This window comes from Podarcis vaucheri, assembly GCF_965113315.1.
Source record: "Podarcis vaucheri genome assembly, chromosome: 12".
NCBI classification, from domain to species: Eukaryota; Metazoa; Chordata; class Lepidosauria; order Squamata; family Lacertidae; genus Podarcis; species Podarcis vaucheri.
In genome coordinates, this window is record NC_138750.1 from 5,645,804 (window position 1) to 5,669,932 (window position 24,129).

Consider the following 24,129-nt stretch of genomic DNA (forward strand, 5'->3'; position numbering starts at 1 on the left):
CCAGAGAAATGTTCTTGGAAAAGGTACATAGACCATCCGTTTCTATGGTCACAGGATTGCTTCAGAAAATCTACAATTTCTTGAGCATCAGACATCAGAACTGGTCCCAAGTGCAATTTCCCTCAAAGTTTTTGCTTGTTGGATAGGCCCATCTGGTACAATGCATTACATAGTGAATCTGTTAAAGGTATTTTGGTGCTGCAATAAAAGGGTTTAGAGACCTCAAAGGTAACAATTGCTACAGTGTGTGTAATTTACTAGGGGAACGACTCTAGCTGAGTAGTAGAGCACATGCTTTCCGTGCCATAAGGTCCCAGGTTGTGTCCCTGGCATCTCCAGATGGGGCTGGGAAAGGCCTCTGTCTGAGACCCCAGCAACCCCTGCCAGTTGGTGCAGGCAGCTCTGAGCCGGGTGGACGAGTCGTCTGTCCTGGTCTAATGCTCTGACTTCTCCTTCCCGCTATTCCCAGTTACTTGGAAGCAAGCCCCTTTGTGCTTGGTGGCCCTTCCAAATAAAACTGCTCCGGATCCAGTTGCACATTGCGTCAAGTGGCAGTTATCATCCTGTGTTGCATAGGGTTAAAAAACAACACCTTGCAGTAGAATTGAGGATGGATCCAAAAGAACAACAAAACTGGAGGGTCAAGAATCAAGGTAAAACTTCTGAGTATTTTAGAACCCCAAATTGGTTATCTGGCAAAAGACTGTGTCACTGGTCAGACTGGCACAGTTTTGGCTGGTGAGCAATTCTGCTGATGAGCTGTTGTGTGTAGTGGCTGTGCCCATGGATTCGGTCACCTCAAATGGTGTTGCTAATCCAGGGATGGGGAAGTAGATCCCGCCACCAGGCGGGCACTGTGCATCATATTTGGGGATGAAACTTAACTTTGTATTTTTTCCATGCACAATTGTATTTCCTGTTTATAAACATGACCAATGTTGGGCTCCCTTGGATGAGTTTTCAGAAGAAAGTTAAAGGACACAGTTTGTGTTTTGAAGCTACAGACAACTTTTACGCTTATCAGCACTTGGAAAAAGAAAAAGATCAGTTCTTTTACTAAATATGACATAATAGGCATCACTGAAACCTGGTGGGATAAGTCCCACAATTGGAATGTAATAATGGAGGGATACAATCTATTTCAGAGAAACAGACCAGACAAGAAAGGAGGAGGAGTGGCGTTATATGTCAGGGATGTGTATACCTGTGAAGAGATCCAAGATTTAGAACCTCAAAGCCAAAGTGAGAGCATTTGGGTCAAAATTAAGGGAGAGAAGAATAACAGTGACCTCATTGTGGGAGTTTACTATAGATCCCCAAGCCAAATGGAGGACATAGATGATGCCTTCCTGGAACAGATGGCCAAGCATGCAAAAAGAAGGGAGATAGTAGTAATGGGGGACTTCAATTACCCGGATATTTGTTGGATGTTGTCACAGCTGCCTCAGGTCCCAGCTCACAAAGGACCAACGCCAGTTTCTCTTTATATACAAAGGTCTTTATTGAAGTCCATTAGTTGTTCCACAGTAGCGGCGCGCAGCCGTACGTCTGTTAGCTTAGACCGTAGAAGTCCCTTCTGAATCGGTGCCCCCCCTACACCAGCTTAAGATGCTTGCTTTGCTCCACCTCCTCCTGTCTTTCCTTTTCCGCAGGGTCTTTCTGCCCGCTGGAGTTCCGCCCCTCCTAGATTCCTCTGACGCTGAATCTCCCGATGGCTCTCCCTCCCTCCTGCGGGCTTTGGGACCTGGCTCCTCCCCCGGGCTCTCCGTTTCCCCGCGCGCTTGCACATTTGAACTTGGCACGCGCACCCAGTTTCCAACCCTTCTCTTGATGGTAACGTCACTCCTCTCACTGCTCCCCTTCCCTTCCGGAAGAGTGGCTTGTTCTGACCTCTCCTCCGTTCCAGCCAACGGAGCTGCTTCTCCTGACACACTGGAACTCCCCCCCCCTTCGCTACGCTCTGGAGGGGAAGCAGGCTTTGATCTCCAGCTGCTGCTTCGGGATTCCCTGTTGGCTCTTTCCCCCTGATGAGTCCCCCCTGGGGCTCCTTTCCCCCTGGCTACAGGCGCCCCCTCCTGGGAATCCCCTGATTCGCTGGAAAAGCTCATGGAGTCCCTTGGGCCACAGTCCTCCTCCTCCTCGCTGTCCTCGGACTCTGCCCAATGGTCCTCCCTCTCCTGCCTCCCATGTGCCTCTGCCCCTGAACCCCTGACAGATGTCAAACTCAGCCAAGAGCTTAAGGTCAAACAGATTCCTCACTGGCCTTGCAGACAACTTCATTGTCCAGAAAGTGGGAGAAGCAACAAGAGGAACAGCCATTTTAGATCTGGTCCTAACCAATGTTGATGACCTGGTTAGTGGGGTAGAAGTGGAAGGATCATTAGGCGCGAGTGATCATGCTTTTCTGAAGTTTACTATACAGCGGAAAGAGCAGCCAAGCATACTAGGACTCAATTTCTTGACTTTAAGAAAGCCGACTTCATAAAACTTAGGGTTGCGCTAGTCCCGAAGCTTGGGGCGTGCAGAGCTCAGCGCGCCCCAAGCTTCTGGGTGCCGGCAAGGTCTCCGCTAGCCCTGGGAGAGCTGGGTCTCTGATGGCTAGCGGATAGCTTCCTGAAGCCTGGAGAGTGAGAGGGGGTGGGTGCGCACCGACCCCCCTCGCTCTCCAGGCTTCAGCGAAAGCCTGCATTCGCCCCATAGGACGCACCCAGATTTCCCCTTCATTTTTGGAGGGGGAAAAGTGCATCTTATAGGGCGAAAAATACGGTAACAAGCAGCTTGAGCGGCAGCAGATGAAGCTCCTCATAGGATGGAGATGTTTCTTCACTTGCTAATGCTGCACAAGGGTCAAGATCAGGATCAGGACTGATAAAAATCCTGACAACTCTTCTGGCAACAGGACGTGACCTAGATTGGGGCCAGTGGCTGCAAAGCAAGTCAGCTCCTACTCTTGCGTCCTGTGAGTAGGCAGGGGAGCTGCAGCAAAGCCTTCCCAGCCCCTCCCAAGCTGCTCTCTGAGTTGGCACCGTTCACCCAGGGAGCGCACCTGGAGTGGTAAGAGAGCCAACCCAGCACACAGGAGACCGGCGCACATATGCTGAACAATTAATTCATCTAATCTTCTGGCAGGGTATTTGTGCAGTGGAAAGGCTTCCCAAACGATAAACATGTTTTTCAGAGGCAGAAGCTCTACTTGAGAGTATGAGAAGGCATTTCCTTTCTGTTGCAGGGTTGCTCCTCAGACACTGGCTTAGGAGGACTCCCAGGCTTGGGTCAGCAAAAATGGGATGAAGGCAGTTTTAGATAACAGAGAGAGATGAAAAGAGATTAAGGTGCTCAATTTCTTCTTGGGCTGTACTACTTCAGTCTGCGGGTGGGGAATCTCAGATTTGAATACTTCTACACACACAGGGACGCGGGTGGCGCTGTGGGTTAAACCACAGAGCCTAGGGCTTGCCAATCAGAAGGTGTGCGGTTCGGATCCCCGCGACGGGGTGAGCTCCCATTGCTTGGTCCCTGCTCCTGCCAAGCTAGCAGTTCGAAAGCACCTCAAAGTGCAAGTAGATAAATACCGTAGGTACCGCTCTGGCAGGAAGGTAAACGGTGTTTCCGTGCGCTGCTTTGGTTCGCCAGAAGCGGCTTAGTCATGCTGACCACATGACCCGGAAGCTGTACTCCGGCTCCCTCGGCCAATAAAGCGAGATGAGCGCCGCAACCCCAGAGTCAGCCATGACTGGACCGAATGGTCAGGGGTCCCTTTACCTTTACCTTTACACACACTCACACACACACACTCACACATTTAACACTTAGTTTAGCTTCCCCCTGTGCAGTTTAGACTGCAGAGTATCTCCTCCCACCCCAACTTGGAAACATGAAACTATGTTCTTTCATGCTAAATTTGCATCTTTGTAACAGTAGTGTAAGTCTGTGAAATTGACAAGGACCTTGACCCTTTCCAAGACTGCCCTGAAACGCCATATTACTTTGGAGAGTGAGGAGCTTCAAACAATCTCGTAGTAAGATAAAAATCAGGACGGGGTCTTAAGGTGGAAAAACAGCTCAGTGTATATTTGGGTTCTTGGTTTAAATCATTCTTCAAATCTTGAGCAATGTATGCCTGTTTGTGTGCATTTTTATTTTTTAGAAATAAATCTTACTTAGAAATAATAATTTATGTCAATTTTACTATGAAGCTTCTACAGAGGGGGAGAGAGATCCACTTTTCATAGTCAGGAGATACCAGGTGCTGTTTCTGGGGCGGGAGTGATGGGCCCCCCATATGGTGAGCACAGCCTTGAGGTATCCCTGTTTAGAACAAATATATGCAAACCCGCCAGCATGACAAGTACAGACCTGCTGCCAACAAGGCAGAAATAGATACTCAGTAGAACAGAAAATAAAAGGTATTTAAACTAAGTCAACAGCAGAATACTCTGTTACGTTTTCCAAGGTTAAAAAAGTGCTAAATTACTGGTGAAGATAACTTTCCAGATAATGTTCAGAAAGGTTATAATTTCCTGTTGGACCAGTGGAGGAAAGAAGATTATTGATCTGAAGCTGAGAATGCAAATAATTTCCTGTACACTGAGCTGCCAAATGCTTCCCTTTATTGATTTTTCTCCCTCTATTTGCTTAACGAAATGTTGTTTGGGTTGAATAATGTACATAGTTGACCCATTATTAATAGCTAAAAATAACCCAAGGGCCACAAAGCAGAAGGAAGGAGAAGAGGTGTGAGAAGAGGGTGGGGGAAGCAGATCAGTTCCAAGAGGAGAGCAAGGGGGAACAGTTTCTGAATTTGATTAACCTATTTTGTTGATCTAAGTTTCTGTAAGAGTAGGGTTTCCATTATAAGAATAACACAGAGATACGCACACAGCTCCTTTGCTTTGAAAGGAAATTAAAAAGCAAGGAAGAGCCTTGGGTTTTCAAGCCACTTGGCAGGAGCTGTGGCACACTGAAGATTGAATTCTAAAATGATATGACAGCAGCTTGTTGGAAACACATCTTTGTGTGTTATCATCAGGGAGCCGGGGCAACTATCTGACACCCTTTCACAGGGGCAGGTGAGGTCCCGGCTTTGGAACATGTCATTCTGCAAATAATGTGGAGTATTAATAAATGTAGAACAGTATTTGCTGTCAAGCTGGTTACAAGGTTGTAGTTCACTTCAGGGACCTTGACAGTATTGGGAATAATTGGAGCAGGGCCAAGGAGCACTTTTCTATGCTTCAGCTAAATCCAAAAGATGCCCTGATGCCCTGTATTGTTTGACTTGAAGGCAATTAAGAGTATGTGGTTCTTTTCTTTATTTTTTTTTAAGCAAATAAGCTGCTAGATTTGCTTTGCCCCTTTAGCTATATAAATGCAGGCACACAACCAAAATGTAAATCCCTTGGAGTGAATTAAGCCCACAGCAGAAAAATCAGATCAACATATCATGTCTTTAGATCCAGGCCACCTCCCCACCACCCTCACGCTTCACGTGATGGATTCAGAGCAATGTGACATCCTTTTATATATTTGAACATGGCTATCATATCACCCCTTAACCTCCTCTTCTCCAGGCTAAACATGCCCAGCTCCCTTAGCCGTTCCTCATAAGGCATCGTTTCCAGGCCTTTGACCATTTTGGTTGCCCTCCTCTGGACACGTTCCAGTTTGTCAGTGCCCTTCCTGAACTGTGGTGCCCAGAACTGGACACAGTACTCCAGGTGAGGTCTGACCAGAGCAGAATACAGTGGCACTATTACTTCCCTTAGGGACGCGGGTGGCGCTGTGGGCTAAAGCCTCAGCGCCTAGGGCTTGCCGATCGTAAGGTCGGCGGTTCGAATCCCCGCGGCGGGGTGCGCTCCCGCTGCTCGGTCCCAGCGCCTGCCCACCTAGCAGTTCGAAAGCACCACCGGGTGCAAGTAGATAAATAGGTACCGCTTACCAGCGGGAAGGTAAACGGCGTTCCGTGTGCGGCTCTGGCTCGCCAGATGCAGCTTTGTCACGCTGGCCACGTGACCCGGAAGTGTCTCCGGACAGCGCTGGCCCCCGGCCAATAGATGTGAGATGGGCGCACAAACCCCAGAGTCTGTCAAGACTGGCCCGTTCGGGCAGGGGTACCTTTACCTTTACCTTTTATTACTTCCCTTGATCTAGATGCTATACTCCTATTGATGCAGCCCAGAATTGCATTGGCTTTTTTAGCTGCCGTGTCACACTGTTGGCTCATGTCAAGTTTGTGGTCAACCAAGACTCCTGCTGGAGAATGTGTTTAGCTCCCCGTTTTGAATTTAGTCACCCAGCTGATTATTTTATTATTCACCCCATGGGTAAATTTCCACCCAACAAATGGAAGACTAGATGAATCAATGCATGGTTTGGGGAATTGTTAATAAGTAGTGAAAGCCAGTTTCTATAATGTGTTTTATTCATTGTATCCCTGCATATATTGGCCATTCCCTGTGTATGTCATAGAGTTCAGTCACATGAATATCTCTGCCTCAGACATAATGTTTTGCCCCCAATAACTATGTATATCCTTGGTTTTGTGCCAATTCCCATTGTGACCACGTGCTCCATATAGCCTTCCAATACCAGCACACATGTGTTTTTGTGGCTAGGCTGATAAGTAGATAAAGCATTTCTTATAAACTGGTCCGGTAATGAGATAATGTATGAAATAGAAGTAACCAGGGACAAGGGACATAAAAGAAACCTGTTAGCCTTCCAGAGTGCTGGGATGGACTTGCTTGCTTCACTTTGCCTGTCTGAAGAAGCATGAAGATGGTGATTGATTCACCAGTGACTAGAATTAACTTCAGTGCTCTAAAGCAGCAACAGTGATATAATTGCACTGTTGTTCTTTATAACACACCCCACTATTATAGTGTCTAACCTTTTCATTTTCCTCCCCCTTCAAGCAGCAATAAAATTCAGAGTAGTATTATGTAACAGGGATTTGCATTCCTTTGCTCATCCTTGCTTCTCATCTGCACTTAAAGTACTTTTATTTTATGAGGAACCTAAAACACCTCATAAGAACTGCAGTCACCCACGTTGAGGAAAGTACCGATTTATCTTTTTATGCTGGATTTGGGCTTAAGCAGATCATCTATGACCAAGCTCTGAACCATTAGAAATGTTGCTTCTTTTATGAGAAATAAAGAAGTGAGAGGCCCAGCGCTTTACATGAGGATTTCATTTAAAATGAGAAAGTTTTAATGTGTATATATAGAACAGTGTTTATCTCCAAGTGTTCTGAACAGCTGATGATTAAAAAGACAAAGCAGCACCAAACTGCAACAGCCCCCAAAAACAAACCCCAGAATGACAACTAAGATCCAGGTGTATGTAGATGAAATATTGTTCTCAAAGAGCAATCATAGGGTCAGCTGTGTTAACATAGGTGCCATTCTGAAAAATAATACCACAAGGTGGTAGAATTTGTTATTAAATGATTGAATAGCATCATGGTACATCTATTGCATTTTTTAAAAAATTATTCCTGCGGGACTTCAAATATAGTCAGAAGCTGAAACTAGATAAATATCAAATATTATTATATAACATTAGAAATGAATGAACAAGACTAAATGTTTCAATGCAGCCTCATTTTGTATTAGTTTTGACGAGAGTTGAAAAGTGCCTCCTGTCTTACCCTGCTTGCAAACACATCCTCCTGGGTGTCACTTTTTTCTTCCCGCTTCTCCTGAGCACATGCTTTTTGTTGATGTCAGCATGATGCAGTAAGTCCGTCAGTGAACAGAAAACCAGTTTGGATCAAATCATGGTGTGGAGAAGAAAGAGAAAAAAATGGCATCAAGAAGGATCAGCTGACGGGGCAGAAAGGGCACCAGAACGAGGTGAATGTTTTACATAGTGAGGGTCTCCTCCCACCATGCCTGATAATTTGCTTGGCTGCTTTGAATGGTTAATTCTTACGCAAGTATCAAAACTGATGCACATTCAGCACAAACCTCAATAGACTGAGTGAATATTAGTAACCAGTTTTATATATCCAGTTTCTTTTTCTACTTGGGGAAGTATGTTTGGGCAGCATTATATGCGTGTGTGGCGGAAAGGGTAAGTGCTAATCTTAACCAAATGCTAAAGGTACCACCGACATGGTGTGAACGAGTGGAATTGAAAAACAGGGTGCCATGAAATGGCAAATGAAAGGTGGGAAGGTGAGAGAACAAGCACATGGAAATGTCTGTCACTTATGGTTGTTGGCCATTCCGTTTTGCTGAACCTGCTAAGGATCCTTGGGAGCAGCGACACAATAATTAAATCTAGGACTATGGTTTAAGAGCCGTCTCTCTTGCAAGGAGGAGCCTGTGAATGTTCTCCACTGACTGCTTCCACCTTCTTTGTTTCTCTGATCTACTCCAGTCCCCTGTAGTGCTTAGCATGGCCTATTGCTTAGCAGGGGCAGCCATCACAGCCCCCACCCCATGACTTTGGCCCAATCACATAAAATACTGAGGGGCCCTTCAAGCATGTGGTGGTTGTTTTTAAATGCCTGCAAATTTCCCTCCACACAAATCCAGTAATCACGGGGAGAAAGGATTTTTAAAGAATTCCCTCCAGGCGCTGATCCAAATCCTTTTCTCCTGCATCTGCCTTTTAAATGGGGAAAGAATGGGAAAACCGAAAGGCCAGAGTTGGAGAGTTGAGGTGTGTGTAGTTGAAGGTAGAAGGCTGCAGGTTAGGCAGCTGAGAGCCATGCCAGATTTCTGCTGGAATCCAAGGCTGTGGCTATGGGGGTGTTAATGCTGTGAACCCCTCCATTGTAGACTCTGGTGGTAAAGGTAAAGGGGCCCCTGACCTTTAGGTCCAGTGGCGGACGACTCTGGGGTTGCAGCGCTCATCTCGCTTTACCGGCCGAGGGAGCCAGTGTACAGCTTCCGGGTCATGTGGCCAGCATGACTAAGCTGCTTCTGGCGAGCCAGAGCAGCACATGGAAATGCCATTTACATTCCCGCCAGAGCAGTACCTATTTATCTACCTGCACTTTGACATGCTTTCAAACTGCTAGGTTGGCAGGAGCAGGGACCGAGCAACGGGAGCTCACCCTGTCACTGGGATTCGAACCACTGACCTTCTGATTGGCAAGTCCTAGGCTCTGTGGTTTAACCCACAGTGCCACCCGCGCCCTAGACTCTGGTGGTATATATGTGTAAATAAACCATATATCATAAAACTACCAGAGTCTCTGCTGTGCCTCATTCCCAAAGGAAACACAAACTCTGGGTGTCTGGAACCCCTGGAATCTCACACCAAGCAGAGATTGGGATGACATGCAACAATATGTAAGATGGGCAAAAATAACCTGTAATGTTTCTTAAAGTGAGAGATTTCATTGTTTTTCACAAAGTTGCCAATAGTCCCCAGCAAGTAATGTTTATCAACTCCTAACCTTTGATTTTACTCAGAAACAAATGTTGTATGGCACTTCTAGGCCTTGTTTCTGAAAGCAACATACCAAGTATGTGGCGTCATACTAGGAGGTGAGGATGTCTCACGCACTCTCTTATGACTCTCTTATGAGCAAGCAAAGTTAGACATGCAAATAGTGTCACTTGAGAAAGATACCAATATGGACTAAAGAAAGGAAATGGTTTTTCATTTTCTACATCAGTGGCCATTAGTTTCCATTGTGACATTTAATAAGATGTTTGACAGCAGTTCTGCTTCTAAGAAAGCTATCACTAAGGTTTCCAGTAGCCCAACGTAGGCTGAAATCCACTTTAGAGAAACTGCTTTCAAAGATGCCAAAATAATCTGGGTGGGGCTGATTTGAATAGGTGAGGTAGCCTGAGGGAAGGCAAGAATTTAGTCAGCATCCTTGAAGGAAGTCAGGAGGCCAAAACACAAACAGGATATTTGGGATGTGGGTGTTTCTCTGTTTTTTTGTGGAACCAAGTAAAAAAGGAGTCGGACCCTTGAATGAGTGTTTTCCAGAGATTGCTTTCCTAGGGGATTTCTAGCACTTCTCTGCAAGAACTCTTTTCACAGATGCCTTTCTGTAGAGAAGAGAGGCATGAGGAGAAGGGTTAAAGACTTAGGTAGATGTACCACAAAGGCTGCCGGAAAACCTGTGGGAAGCACCCGTTTCCATCAAGGGAAAGGATACTTACAGAGAGGGCAGTTCAAATATATATTTCTTTAGCATGTAGTTGTTACAATGACATTAGGATTCCTTAAGTTCATGTCTTGTTTCCAACTTCACCAGACTCTTCTTGGGTGTGAGGAATGCTACTTAGAACCAAAGAATTATAGAGTTGGAAGGAACCCAAGGGTCATCTAGTCCAACCCCTTGCAGTACAGGAATCTCAGCATCCATGACAGCTAGCCATCCAACCTCTGCTTTAAAAAGAGTCCACAACCTTCTGAGGGAAGGATAAGGCCTCGGTTCCTTATCACACAAAGCTACCATTTTCTCTGTGCTCTCCAATTGTTTCATTCTTCTGTGCCTCTGTTCCCCTTCAAGAAAATGTTTTGCCGACTCCATCCTGCATGAGTCAATTATGAATGAATAAGATGTAACTTTCTAAGACAAAAAATGACAAGATAGAGAAGGGAGACTGGAAGAGGGAATAAGCAGAATAAAAAATGAGGGGCAGATGTTTCAGAATATACACGTGATCTTGACTACAAGATCCAGAAGCAGAGATGTTTCTGGCTCCCAAAGTAGTAGTTAGGTCTTGTCATCTGCTCCTACTTCTTCTTCTACAGGAAACAGAGATATTACAGTTGCAGAGGAGCTGAAAAATCCTGTTTTTTATTCAGATTAGCTGTTCTTTACTAAGAAGATCAAACAATCTGTAAAGGAGGAATGTGAAAAGGTAGGCACATCATCATGATAGGCTTCTGTCCTTTTGTACACCATGCTGCTTGCTGCACACAAAAGAAAGTTAAATTCTAGTTAGGGGTGCTTTTGTATCCTTCATTCCCCCAAGATATTCTGAAGGAGAAAGGATTGTTATGTTTATGTACTAGTGGTGTTTCCTCTTATTCCACTCACGCAAGGTAGAACTCATCAGATGAAGAAACATCTGACTTGAGGGACTTCTCTCCTGTAAACAGCTGTCCCCCTTCAACAGACCAGGGTATTTCTGTCACTGTTATTTGGAACATGGGGCATGATCTATTGTGAATATTTTTAGGCAAGCCCCATCAAAGCTAATGAGAGTTGCAGTTAATTCCATCTCAGTGTGGTTTATGCAGACGAAGCTTCTGCTGTGGAGTGTCCTGAATATTGCAGTCACATAGATGTGGCTGATCCTGTGACTCTTTCCGATTTAATTGGGACTGTCCACATAGCCTCAGATGCAGAATGGTACTTTGATTCATCTAGAGATGGTAGTTTATAAATCTGTTTCAATTATGCTGTGCTTATGGTGGGTTTTTTTTGGTAAATGATTATTTATAAACAGCATGCATTTACCCTGAAAGGCAGGGTTGGCAGAACCTGCGGCCCTCCAGATGTTGCTGGACCACAACTCCCATCTCTGACCATTGGCCACGTTGGCCGGGGTTGATGGGAGATGTAGTCTAGCAGCAGCTGGTGGGCCACAGCTCTCTGCTTAAAGGAGAGCTAAATAAAGGACAGTGTGCCTTGTTCACTCTGCTACTTGGATTCCTGTGATTTATACGCATAAATCACTGAAAATATTTACAACTTTCATAGTTGTCCTGCTTGTTTACATACTGCACAGAGGTGGATAAGAGCCTTTCATACAAATAACACAGTAAGCTGTTAAACAAAGGAACAGCTGTAACTTCCTGTACTCAGCTGTTTAATGGTATTCTCTGCTAGTCAGACTCATGCCCTTTTACTTTCACTGTGTATTTGTCATCTGTCTGCATGACAGAACAAAATGACAAATATGTGGTCCACATGAAAAGGGCAGGACAGAAGACTAAAAGGATGAGGGTAGAGACCATTGCAAAACCTTCCCGTTTTTCACTTCTGCCTTGTGTCTGTGCACACGCAAGTGAAAGCTGCTAAAGTGTGGCAACTGTGGACTTACTGGACACTTGGCTTACTTATCCCTCCCCACACCTTAGCAAAATTCACTCATAAGGTTTACTTTCTTTACTTCAGGGTGACATTTCACTAGCCCCCCTAAAACCTGAATAATACTCCCCTGTGTTTTATTTAGCACTTATGGGAATCTGCAGAACAATATGCTGCTTTTCTGGCTGCTGGCCGCACCAAACGAGTTATTTTCTGCTTGGCAATTAGTGAAGCAGCAGCATCCCTAAAAGAAACAGATGAACATATTCAGGCTGAGGTGAGCAGCCCCTGCTCAATTCTCATCTATATATCATCTGAGTGAACCATGGGGCCCTCAAAAATCCTTGAATGATACATGGAGGGCTTTCATTCAGGCCTATTTTTGCTGGAATATTGAAAGGGCTTTGGCAACATTCCCTTGTTTTGCTAATATACAATAAATCTATTTCTAATCCTTCTTTCCCCTTAGGGAACAAAACATGCCAGCATCCTTGAGAAAACTTCAGCAAATGGCTCTTTATCTGGCAGTTGTGTCTGGTGGAGGAAGTGCTCTTATGTATTACTACATACAAAGTAAGTTTCATCACAGTTAGCAAGTTAACCCTGATCCACACTGTCAGAGTTGCTCCCCGATCCTAGCTCACAGAGGATCACGCTAGCCAGCGATCATTTAGTAAAAGTCTTTATTGAGTTACAGTTCCCATTCTCAAGCTGCTGCGTGCAACTCTACGTCTTATGGTTAGATCGGCGAAGCTCTGTCTGGGTCCCCGCCTCCTGTACACCAACTTAATATCCTAGCCTTACTCCACCTTTTCCGCCTGACTGTTCTTCTCTGGGTCCCTCTGCCCCCCGGGGTCTCTTCCTTCCGGGACTCTTCTGACGCTGACCCCCCGGACCCTTCTGTCTCCTTGCGCCGGGCTTTAGGACCTGGCTCCCTTTCCGGGCTGCTTACTGTGCCACCTTCCTGTGCATTTGAACTTGGCGCGCGCGCCCAACCTTCCACTTTCCGTCTGACCGTTTCTTCGCTCCCTGATGGAGGTGTGGCCACTCCTGACTCGTGCCCTCCCTCCTGTTGTGAGCTGCCAGCGCTTGATACCTGACTCCCTTCCTCTCCCCTGCTCTCTGTTGGTGACGCTGGTCCCGATTTCCAACTGCTCCCCTCTGAGCTCCCTCTGGCCCTTTCCTCCTGGGGTGTCCCCCTAGGCTCCCCCCTTGCCCTGGCCACTGGTGCTCCTTTCTGTGAATCTTCCGATTCACTGGAAAGACTCGGAGATCTCGGGTCGTCGTCATCACTCATCCTTTCTTCTGCCTCCTCCCCCTCGCTCTCTGTTTCCTCCCTTGCCCTTGCCTCTGCTCCTGAACCCCTGACATCCATCCCCCCCTTGAAGCCCCCTCTTCCCCCCTCCCCTCCTTCCGGTGCGGGAGCTGGGTGCTGCCGTGTCATGGGGACGAATGTCGGATACAGTTCGCTTCCCGTGGCGGGCCTGCATCTGAAGTCTTCCAGTTCTTCCTCCCTGCTCTCGTCGACGACGGTCACTTCCGCTTCCATCTCTGTGCCGCCGTGCTCGAAACCCGGGTCGTCCCCGAATACGTCCATGTCCGTCTCTCCCTCGCTTCCTCCTGGGGGCGTTGCTCGGCCTGGACCCTCCAGCCACTTCCTGCGCCACTGCTCCTCTGGTCTATCGTCCCACCAATACGAAGGTTCTGAGGCAGATCCCGAGGGTGACCCCTCCGGGGAACGTGCGTCGCGTGTCGGTTCCTCGTCCGAGTCGAACCCCCGGAACGTGCTGGCTGAAAGCGTGGGCGTGAAAAGCCAGTCGTCGAAAAAGTCTGCTGGCATGGGCCTGTGTGGGAAGAGGGCATGAAACTCTTCTTTGAGCAGAGGTTCGTCTAGAGCGTAGCCTGGCACCCAGCTGTTGGCACTGGCCGGGGTGCCCTCCTTGGCGAGAAAGTATTCTACCCCCTCTTCCCCCCATCTAGAGTCCAAAATCTCTGTGACTTCGTTGATGCGCTCCTCCTGTGCCACTCCCCCTTGCTCGGTTCTCTCTCGGAGTGGACTTGGTGCCGTGCCTGGTTCCTGAAATCTGTGAGGTGCCTTGTAGGGAGTGAGCACCGATCTGTGGAACACCGGATGCATCCTGGAACCCTCCGGAAGCGCCAGCCTGAAAGCCACCAGGTTGACCTGCTCTTCGACTTGGTAGGGCCCCAGTTGCTTATGCCCTAGTTTCTTCTTCGCCAACGACCTGGCCGGCACTGCGTGGGCTGCTAACCAGACCCAGTCTCCCACATGGATCTCTTCGCCAACCCTTCTGTGTTTGTCCGCTTGTACCTTGTATGCGTGTTTGGCCAGCTCCAGGTGCCGCCGCAGCTGATCGTGGACCTCCTGCAACTCTGACGCGAACGCATCTGCTGTCTGCGGCTCCCCCTCCCCCATTCTTTCCAGTCCCGGGAAGGTTCTGGGGTGCCTCCCGTTGTTGGCGAAGAACGGCGTGACCCCCGTGGACACGTGCTTCGTGTTGTTGTAGGCGAACTCGGCGAGAGGCAGGTAATCCACCCACGTCGCAGGCTGTTGATTCGCATAACATCTCAGGTACTGCTGCATGATAGCATTGACCCGCTCCGCTTGCCCGTTGGTCTGCGGGTGTCTAGCCGACGCCAGGTTGATCTTGACGTTCAGGAAGCCCATCAGCTTCTGCCAGAAATTCGAGATGAACTGTCGCCCTCGGTCGGACAGAATAGACCGCGGCAGACCGTGAACCTTGAACACGTGGTCTATGAACAGTTTGGCGGTTTGTTCCGCCGTGGCCACCTTAGCACACGGAATGAAATGTGCCATCTTGGAGAACAAGTCCACCACCACCAGCACGGCCGTCTTGCCCCTCGAGCTGGGCAGATCCGTGACAAAGTCCAGGGCCACTCTCTCCCATGGTTCGAACGGAGTTTGCAGCGGTTCCAACAGTCCGGCCGGCGGTCTGTGCACTGGTTTGGCCCTCTGGCAGGTGTCACACCTCGCCACATAGTCCGCGACTTCCCCTCTCATTCCGGGCCACCAGAAGTCTCTGGCGACTAATTCCATCGTCTTCTCCTTGCCAAAGTGCCCGGCAGTGGGCGCGTCGTGCAGCTGCTGCAGTACCTTGGCGCGAAGTTCGTCTCCCGGCACGTAGATGGCCCCTTTACGGATGAGCAATCCATCTCGCAGCTGGAACTCGTCGGTCGCTGCCGTGCCCCTGTGCACCTCTGCCATCTTTGCTTGCGCGAAGGAGTCATCCTGCAACGCTCGTCGCACCGCCTCCAGGTCAACTGTTGCCGCAGCGCACGCCCACACTGTTGGTGCGAAGATGTGCATGGCGGCCGCTGGCGTTGCCTCCTCCAGATACTGCGGCTTACGGGAGAGAGCATCCGCCATGATGTTGGTGTCCCCTGGGACATACTCTATTCGGAAGTCGAAGTTCGCAAAGAACTCAGCCCAACGTATCTGCCTCTGGTTCAGGAACTGTGCCGTGCGCCAGTGCTCCAGATTCTTGTGGTCCGTGCAGACCTGCACCGTGTGCTTGGCGCCGATCAGGAAGTGCCTCCACGCTTTGAACGCTGCATGAATGGCCAGCAACTCCCTGTCCCAGATGGTGTAGTTCTGTTCTGACTTGCTGAGCTTCCTGGAGTAAAACGCTCCCGGCCTCCAAGCCCCCTGCGGGTCTTTCTGCAGCAGGACTGCTCCCACGGCTCTGTCCGAGGCGTCTGTCTCCACCCTCATCGGCCTGCTGGGGTTGACATGAAGCAGCTGCTCTTCCGACGCGAAGAGCCGCTTGAGTGCCTGAAAGGACTGCTCCGCCTGCTCTGTCCAGATGAACTTCTTTTTCTTGGAGCTGAGCGTGTCCGTGATGGCCGCCGTCTGCATAGCAAAGCCTTTGATAAACTTGCGATAGAAGTTCGCGAAGCCGACAAACCGTTGGACCTCCTTCCGGTTGCGTGGGCTTTTCCAATCCAACACTGCTCGAACCTTGGCGCTGTCCATGGCGAGCCCCTTGTCAGACAACTTGTAGCCCAGGAAATCCACCTCCGTCACGTCGAACTGGCACTTCTCCAGCTTGGCGTAAAGCCTATGCTGCTGTAGCCTGCTCAGCACTTCCTTGACGTGTCTGTCATGCTCCTGCTGCGATTCCGAAAAGATCAGGATGTCATCCAAGAAACAGACGCACGTCTTGTAGAGGAGCCCCGCCAACACGTGATGCATGAACGCTTGAAACACGTGGGAGCCATTTTGCAATCCAAAAGGCATAACACTATATTCGTAGGTACCCAGGGGCGTGAACATGGCTGTCTTCCACTCATCTCCTTCCCGCATGCGAATGAGGTTGTACGCCCCTCGCAGGTCCAACTTGGTGAACACGCTGCCCTTCCGTACCTTTGCGAGGAGGTCGTCGATTCGGGGCATGGGGCAGTCCGATGGCTTGGTCACACTGTTTAAGATGCGATAGTCCACGACCAGCCTTTTTTGGGGCGTGTCCCGCTTCTTAACAAAGAATACAGGACTGCCCCCCGCTGCCTTGGACTCTCGGATGAAACCGCGCTCCAAATTATGATCTATGAACTCTTTGAGTTCCTGCAGTTCGTCCTCAGTCATGGAATACAGCTTCCCTTTGGGCAGCGCCGCCCCCGGCAGCAGGTCAATTGTGCAGTCATATGGTCTGTGGGGGGGTAGCCTGTCTGCCTCCTTCTCGCAGAAAACCTCCAAAAATTCTGCGTACTTGTGGGGAACCGCTTGCAGCGTGCCTAGCTGCAACTGTGACTCCTCTTCCTCTCCTTCCTGCCGGGGCACGATGCAGTGTTCAGCACAAAAGGAAGAGCCGAAGGTCAGCTGCCTCTGGTACCAAGCCAGCGTCGGGCTGTGCTTGTCCAGCCAACTCATGCCCAATACAATGGGCCGTGTCCGATAGTTGAGTGACGTTGAAGCTGATGATTTCCCTGTGATTCCCAAGTCGCATCACCATTGGTGGCGTCTGCTTCACCACTTGCCCCCCTAGCAGCTCCCTGCCATCCACCGTGACAACCTGCAGGGGCAGCGTGGCAGGCATCAACTGTATGGCGTGCCGGTCGACAAAGTCCTGCCCTATAAAGTCTGCATTGCTGCCTGAGTCGATGGTAATTGGCACGTCCATGGTGATTCCATTGGGTAGCTGGAGCGATGCGGTGAGCCTCACTACTGGCTTGGGCGGGAGGGGGTCCATGGGCTGTAAAATCTCTGGGGACTGCTTCACTGACACGTCTGGCTGGGCCCCAGTGCCTCTTCCTCCAGCCAGACTGCGTCGTTTCCCTGCTGTGGTTCTCCTTGGTGCGTTGCTGCAGTTACCATTGCTGAGGCTGCAGTGTGCTTGTGGAGCCTCCGGGGACACTCTTTCGCCATATGCTGTGGATCATCGCAGATATAACACTTCCTGTTCCCTCTAGGAGGCTTCGCTTTCACTGCTCCCGGTGCTAGGGCTCTGGCTGCTGACTGAGCCCTTGCACCTCCAACCTCCATAGGTTCCGCTCCTCCTCCTGGCGGAGGCGTGGATTGCGCACGCGCTGCTTCTCTGGGAAGGAAGGAGGAGCCCCTGGCTGGTTCGCGCCCTCCACGCCCTTCGTCCCTGCTCCACGGACGTTCTTCCAGCCGCACCCCCACCGCCAGCGCCCTCTGAACGATCTCCTGCGTGGTCCGGGGTCTCTCCCCCCTCGCAATTTCATCTTTAACCGAGCCGTGCAAGCCCTCCCAAAACAGGTCTCTGACAGGAGCCGAATCTCTGTCCCATTCCAGGGCACTGACCAAAGCGAAAAAGCGGGCATGGTAATGCCTTACGCTGGCCCTCCCTTGCTTCAGTCCATGTATCTGCTGCCGAGCAAGATCCACGTCAATGCTTGATAAAAAACACCCATCCATCGCTTTAATAAAGGCATCCGCATTTTGGAGCGCCGGATCCTTATCCCTCCACAAATTGCGCAGCCATGCTTTAGCATCTCCATGCAAATGGGACATGATGAACCCCACTTTCTCTTGCTCATCTCTAAAGTCTTTGTTCAGCAGTTGCAGTGCACACATTACATCTGCTCTAAAGTTGGAGTACTGTTGCAGATTTCCATCGAAGTGAGAGACCAGACCGCCTGTTCTTCTTCCCAATCCAATCCCCTCCCGTCTGGGTGTCTGTTGCCCTTGCTTCGTAAGCACTTCCAACCTGACCTGGAGATCCCTGTAGGCGGCAGCTGCGTCCTCCTCTCTCTTCCTGGATGCAAGTGCCTCGGCATTCAGTCGTGTCACTGCTTCTCTGAGTTCCGCTATCTGCTGTTCAGCCGTCATGTTGTCTGCCGTTCGCGAGCTCGCTAGTAGGCACCCGCTTTCTCTCCTCTCCGTGAGGCCGTAGATGCCCACAATTTAAGAGACAGAGCTTACTGTCAGAGTTGCTCCCCGATCCTAGCTCACAGAGGATCACGCTAGCCAGCGATCATTTAGTAAAAGTCTTTATTGAGTTACAGTTCCCATTCTCAAGCTGCTGCGTGCAACTCTACGTCTTATGGTTAGATCGGCGAAGCTCTGTCTGGGTCCCCGCCTCCTGTACACCAACTTAATATCCTAGCCTTACTCCACCTTTTCCGCCTGACTGTTCTTCTCTGGGTCCCTCTGCCCCCCGGGGTCTCTTCCTTCCGGGACTCTTCTGACGCTGACCCCCCGGACCCTTCTGTCTCCTTGCGCCGGGCTTTAGGACCTGGCTCCCTTTCCGGGCTGCTTACTGTGCCACCTTCCTGTGCATTTGAACTTGGCGCGCGCGCCCAACCTTCCACTTTCCGTCTGACCGTTTCTTCGCTCCCTGATGGAGGTGTGGCCACTCCTGACTCGTGCCCTCCCTCCTGTTGTGAGCTGCCAGCGCTTGATACCTGACTCCCTTCCTCTCCCCTGCTCTCTGTTGGTGACGCTGGTCCCGATTTCCAACTGCTCCCCTCTGAGCTCCCTCTGGCCCTTTCCTCCTGGGGTGTCCCCCTAGGCTCCCCCCTTGCCCTGGCCACTGGTGCTCCTTTCTGTGAATCTTCCGATTCACTGGAAAGACTCGGAGATCTCGGGTCGTCGTCATCACTCATCCTTTCTTCTGCCTCCTCCCCCTCGCTCTCTGTTTCCTCCCTTGCCCTTGCCTCTGCTCCTGAACCCCTGACACACACGTTCAGCAGAATGAGATGGAAGAGCATTGGGTTGGTAGAATGCAAGTTGCAAACCACATCTTTGAATTTCCAGCATGCTAAAAATTCTGTGAATAGAAAACCAGTAGTTACTAGAGAAGAACGTTCCTCCCTTCAGTGCTAGTTTTCTGCTTGCAAGGCAATTGTACATAAAGTAGTCTTCTGAAGTAGTATCCCTGTCTGTCATCTTCAGTACATCTAAAACAGGGGTAAGGGATCTGTGGCCTTCAGATGTTGTCGGACTCCAACTCCCATCAGGTCCAGCCAGCATGGCCAGTGGGCAGGGGTGTATGGGGTGGGAGTTGTGGTCCAACAATATCTGGAGGGCTGCAGGTTCCCTGCTATATATAATCATTAATAGGAAGGTGTGTGGCCGAGTGGTGGAGTGCAAAGCAACCCAGATGCAATCCCTGTCGCTTGCAGGAATAACACGAAAAACTCCTTTCTGAAATCTTGGGAGAGCTTCTGCAAACCAGTGTAGACAACACTAAGTTTGTTGGACTAAGGTCTAATTTGGTATAAGATGGTTTCCTATGTTACTGTTTAGAGACAGGGGTGGTAGTGGAAATAGCATGACTTGACCCCTTAAACTTTCAAGTCAATTTTATGCTCTTTATACAGTAACAGTGCTAAAAACAAACAAAAGTCTACAACCATGTGACCTAAATTTTGTGCCCCAAATGTTGAGTTCAACTTGTAAAAATTAAGCAACTTTATGTAATTGCTCTTATTTTGCATATTCTGCAATGTTTACTATTTTGTATAATTTATTGAATTTTCCCATCACTGGGAGCAGCAGACAATCTTATGCAGTGTTAAAATGCTGCTCTTATCCTCTGGAAATATTATTCAACTACTGGCTTTCATTTGTGCTTCTGAAATTTCAACAGTCATTGACCACACTCTTTAAAGGAAGCATTCACAGCTATAACCAGAAACTTGTACTAAAAAAAGGAAAGAAAGCAAACACACTTGAGAAGCTTAATTTTGCACCAAGTGTCACATTTTACCCCTTTTCTGCAGTATCTTAGAAATGTGACGTTACACAGACCTGTCTGTAAAAATTATTAGAAAAGACTAATGCACTTTGTGGCTGGGACTGCTATTGGCAGTGGGTGGAATATAGTCATGATTTGTACCAGTAGAATTATCTTCACCTGCACAAGAGACTGGTTTTTGGATAACGCTGGCTGTTCCAGGCATAGCTCCCAGTATCAATGTTACTTGTGTAGGCCATGTACATATGTTTTAAACAGGCCTTACACATTTGGAATGAGTAAGTATAACTGCAGTCATCTGTCGCCTTTGATTATATATTTTGAAATAACAAGGAAACCTTCAAATTTAGGTTATCTGTAGATAAAAGTAGAAAGGGCACAGTGCTATGGCCACTGTGGCTTTGGTACCTGTCAAGGCAACTAGACACCATTCTGTCTCTGATTAATATTTATCACTATTCCATTTCTGTTTAATATTAATACAATAACTTAATTATGTCTCTTCTCCTTGCTCCAGAGAATTTTGCCAGAACACAGTACTATCAGCAGGCTCTTGAGCAGCTTCACAAAGACTCAGCCGCCCTGGAGGCACTGGGTGCTCCTCCTGTTAAAGTACATTACATCAGGCTGACTGACAAGACCAACTGTGTTGACATGTCAAGAGCTCAGGTAATACCAGCTGAATTAAGACCTGATGTGAGAGAAGAGAAGCAATGGGGAGGAGTGCTCTACATTATAGCTTGACCACAGGATTTCTTAGAATATGTTTGAAGATGTTGTCTGCCGTGCCATCAGCTATCTCAGCATAAAATTATTATGCTGCAATGTTAATAGGCTAGGATTCCATATACCATTAAGACACTATTTCAATCTACACATTTTCTCATAACCTATCTGCTTTAAATCAGCCTTGTCTAATAAACAGTAACCACATCAACTTGGTGCAGATCTTATACATCAGCTTTACTTAAACGTCTGGATTTATCAAAGAATTTGCCCAGCAGCAGAGAGCTGAATGTGCATATGATGAAGTAGTGCTTCAGTGCTGGGGACTGGTTTGTAGCCTAGTACCAGAATATATACTTTTCATGCAAAATGTCCCAGATTCAATCTCCAACATAATCTTGTTGTTGTTGTTGAAGCAGGCTTTCTATTATTAGAATATCTTCTGCAGGTCTTGGAGAGCTGTGCCATTTGACTTACATGGTATTGGGTTAGACAGGCCAATGGTCCGGCAAGGCAGTTTGTATTATGCTAATATAGTCTCTGTTGGATGTGTCCGCAAATGGGAATGAGTACCCTTAGACGGACTCCCTAGTCACACACACAACTAGCAGTCTAGCAAGATAATAACCAAATTGAGTGCAGATTGTGCTACACCGGGGGGGGGGGGGGAGGATCAGTGGCCCTTCAGATATTTCCAGACTACAACTCCCATCATCAGTGGTTGTTGCTCATGTTGGCTGGGGATGATGGGAGTTGGGAGTCTTAACTTCTGGAAGGTCACAGGTCTCCCAAACTGTCCTAATGGAGCAAGCAGAGCTTTCAACAGCTACTGAAAACCTAGATTGGATTCGCCCATTCTTCTGCAGTAAAGACTTAAGCTTATGTGTGACCTAATAAGGAATTATTTGTATGAATGTGCAAAGGATAAATGGCTTGTTGTGCTTAGTTAAATGCCTGGATGGTTGTCATCCTGATATAATTTGGAACTTCAAGACAATGGATAATTTAAATTCTGTTCTGAGTTATAAATTATTAAATATGAATTTTGCTTTGTTTGACTTACTTCTCTCTGTGTGGGTGGGGGATGTATTTAACAAAAAATCATAAGAATTTGACTTTTGCATTTACAGTTAAGGATACCAGTATCTGGAACAAAGTCAGCTGGTTATCTTCATGTCTGTTCGGAGAAGGATTTCACCCTTAACAGGTGTGTGCTAGGAGATTATTAAGTGCATCAAGTATGGACTAAGTGCCATTTACAAAAAGTTACCTTTGTGAAACAGGTTGCAGTTCTGCCATAGATGCAGTTGCATTGCCAGTAGACTGATCTACATGCATAAATTAAGCCAAGGTGTCAGCTGAATTGCAATTAGGTGCTTCCACCAAGATCATTTCTTCTATCAGTTTGGAAGCAAATTCTGGCTGGATAATATGGTAACGTTACAGTGTTTCCGCCTGGTGCTTCACAGGGCTGGGGCCAATGAAGCTTGTTCCTCCCTCTGCTTTTCAACATTGCAACGTATCACTATATCGCAATGTTTGACTGATGATACATCACGATGTTGAAAAGCTGTTATTGCCCAGCCCTAGTTCCTTAATGGTAGCATTTCCCAAGCCTTTTGATGTCATTGTGATGTTAAGAAAATATTACATTAGCAAACTTATTCTAAGTAAATACTAATTACTGGATTTCTTCCCCTATCTTTCTGTGGTTGGATAGCTGGCATCTGCAAGAAGTCACACTGCAGCTCCGTAATGGCCAAAGTGTCCCAGTCTACCTATCGTCACAGAAGGATGCTTCTCAGCAGGAGATGTAAAAATCAAAAAGTTCAAGACTTCGGGGGGGGGGGTGATTTGTGTTGTCACAAGTAAAAGTTTTAAATGCTAGTTGGGAGCCAAAAGGCTTGGTCTGGACATCCACAAGGGTCTGCTCTTATGTAGAAGGATATTCTACCACGTAGGGCATACCCAAAGCTTTTAGGTTTCAACATGCTTTTGAACAAAAGCTATCCTCCGCAAAAAATATTGGGTGGCTTCCTGTAGCAACAGGTTTTTTCAACTTTATCAAGGTAGCATAGTAGGGGGTTTCCCTGTGCACAACCAGTTCTGGCCTTTTAGGTTCTGGTTACATAATAAAAGCCTTTTGATGACAGGACAGAATAAGACTCTTATCTGTTCTGGAGGCTGCTGTGCATTTAACAGATGAGTTATACACCTTTGGCTCTCCAGGTGTTGCTGAACATTCAATTCTCATCACCCCTGGCCATTAGGCCATGCTTTCTGGGTTTGGAAGACCAAAAGCTCCCCACACTTGCTTTATAAGTAACATTAAGGACAGTATTGCACCATCCCATACAAATGGCCCCTGGAAGCAAAGCCTAACTCAAAAAAATAAGCTAACTGATTTGTTGCCAACATATTGCTACTTCAAGAGTGCATGCCACCTTAATCCTACACTAATTCACAAAGCACATGCTATTTGATAAAGTACATGCCACTATCTCTTTACTGTTAGAAAAAAAGCTGCCAACAAAAGATGCTGTCTTGGGGGGGGGAGTTTAAAAGTTTCACAAAGGTGAATTCATTTATTAACCACCTTAATATTTGAATATATTACAGAGTGTGAACAATTAAAGATGTCACATACATTTTCCAAATGACTAGATATTGCTCTCATTGTTAATTAGACTGATGTTTAAGGAATGGATGGCAAGTGGACATTTCACTGTCATTCATCTACTTCCATTAGTAGCACTTTTCGATTGTGTTATTCCTTGCATCATGAGCTGATTAAGCCCAATGGTCATAGAATAATTTCTAGCTACAAAGAGAAGGCAGTGCTAGTGTAGAGCAAATAAACTGATTCAGCTGTTGAATATTCAATATGCTAACAGAATTTAAAATAACATGCTGAAGTCAGGGAAACAAGTTGAATTCTAGACAGTTCAAGGAAAGAAATGCAGCTTTTATCTGAATTCCTACTGGTGTGTTGACAGAAGAAAAGCAATTACGACAAAGTAACCCTCTTCTGATATAGCACCACACTAAATGAAAACAGATTTCTCTATTGACTTGTGGCAGCAGTTGCAAACCTCAGCCTGTTTCACAGTTGTTCTGGACTACGCTCAGACTTCAACTGAACTTCATGGAAAATAAAAGAATGTCTCCTACCTGCACAGTGTAACATTT

The 24,129-nt window shown here is 47.6% G+C and overlaps 1 protein-coding gene across 3 annotated transcripts; it reads left to right on the plus strand.

Annotated features, from left to right (window-relative positions):
- Positions 1–7,701: 7,701 nt before the first annotated feature.
- On the plus strand, positions 7,702–24,110 carry COA1 (cytochrome c oxidase assembly factor 1). 3 transcript variants are annotated; one of them, XM_082192940.1, is made up of 7 exons: positions 7,702–7,856; positions 10,786–10,841; positions 12,162–12,293; positions 12,486–12,589; positions 20,732–20,883; positions 22,071–22,147; positions 22,661–24,110. In XM_082192940.1, exons 3-7 carry the CDS (start codon positions 12,274–12,276, stop codon positions 22,755–22,757), a joined length of 450 nt encoding a protein of 149 aa, XP_082049066.1. In that variant the 5' UTR covers positions 7,702–7,856; positions 10,786–10,841; positions 12,162–12,273; the 3' UTR covers positions 22,758–24,110. The 3 variants fall into 3 exon arrangements, with proteins under 3 accessions (XP_082049066.1, XP_082049067.1, XP_082049068.1); XM_082192941.1 differs by lacking the exon at positions 12,162–12,293 and having other exon boundaries at positions 7,704–7,856; XM_082192942.1 differs by lacking the exons at positions 7,702–7,856; positions 12,162–12,293 and having other exon boundaries at positions 10,763–10,841.
- Positions 24,111–24,129: the final 19 nt, after the last annotated feature.

Coding starts and splice junctions, on each gene's coding strand:
- COA1 (XM_082192940.1), top strand. CDS start 12,274: ATGAACATATTCAGGCTGAG. Junction 12,294..12,485: donor ATGAACATATTCAGGCTGAG/GTGAGCAGCCCC, acceptor CTTTCCCCTTAG/GGAACAAAACATGCCAGCAT. Junction 22,148..22,660: donor AAGGATTTCACCCTTAACAG/GTGTGTGCTAGG, acceptor GTGGTTGGATAG/CTGGCATCTGCAAGAAGTCA.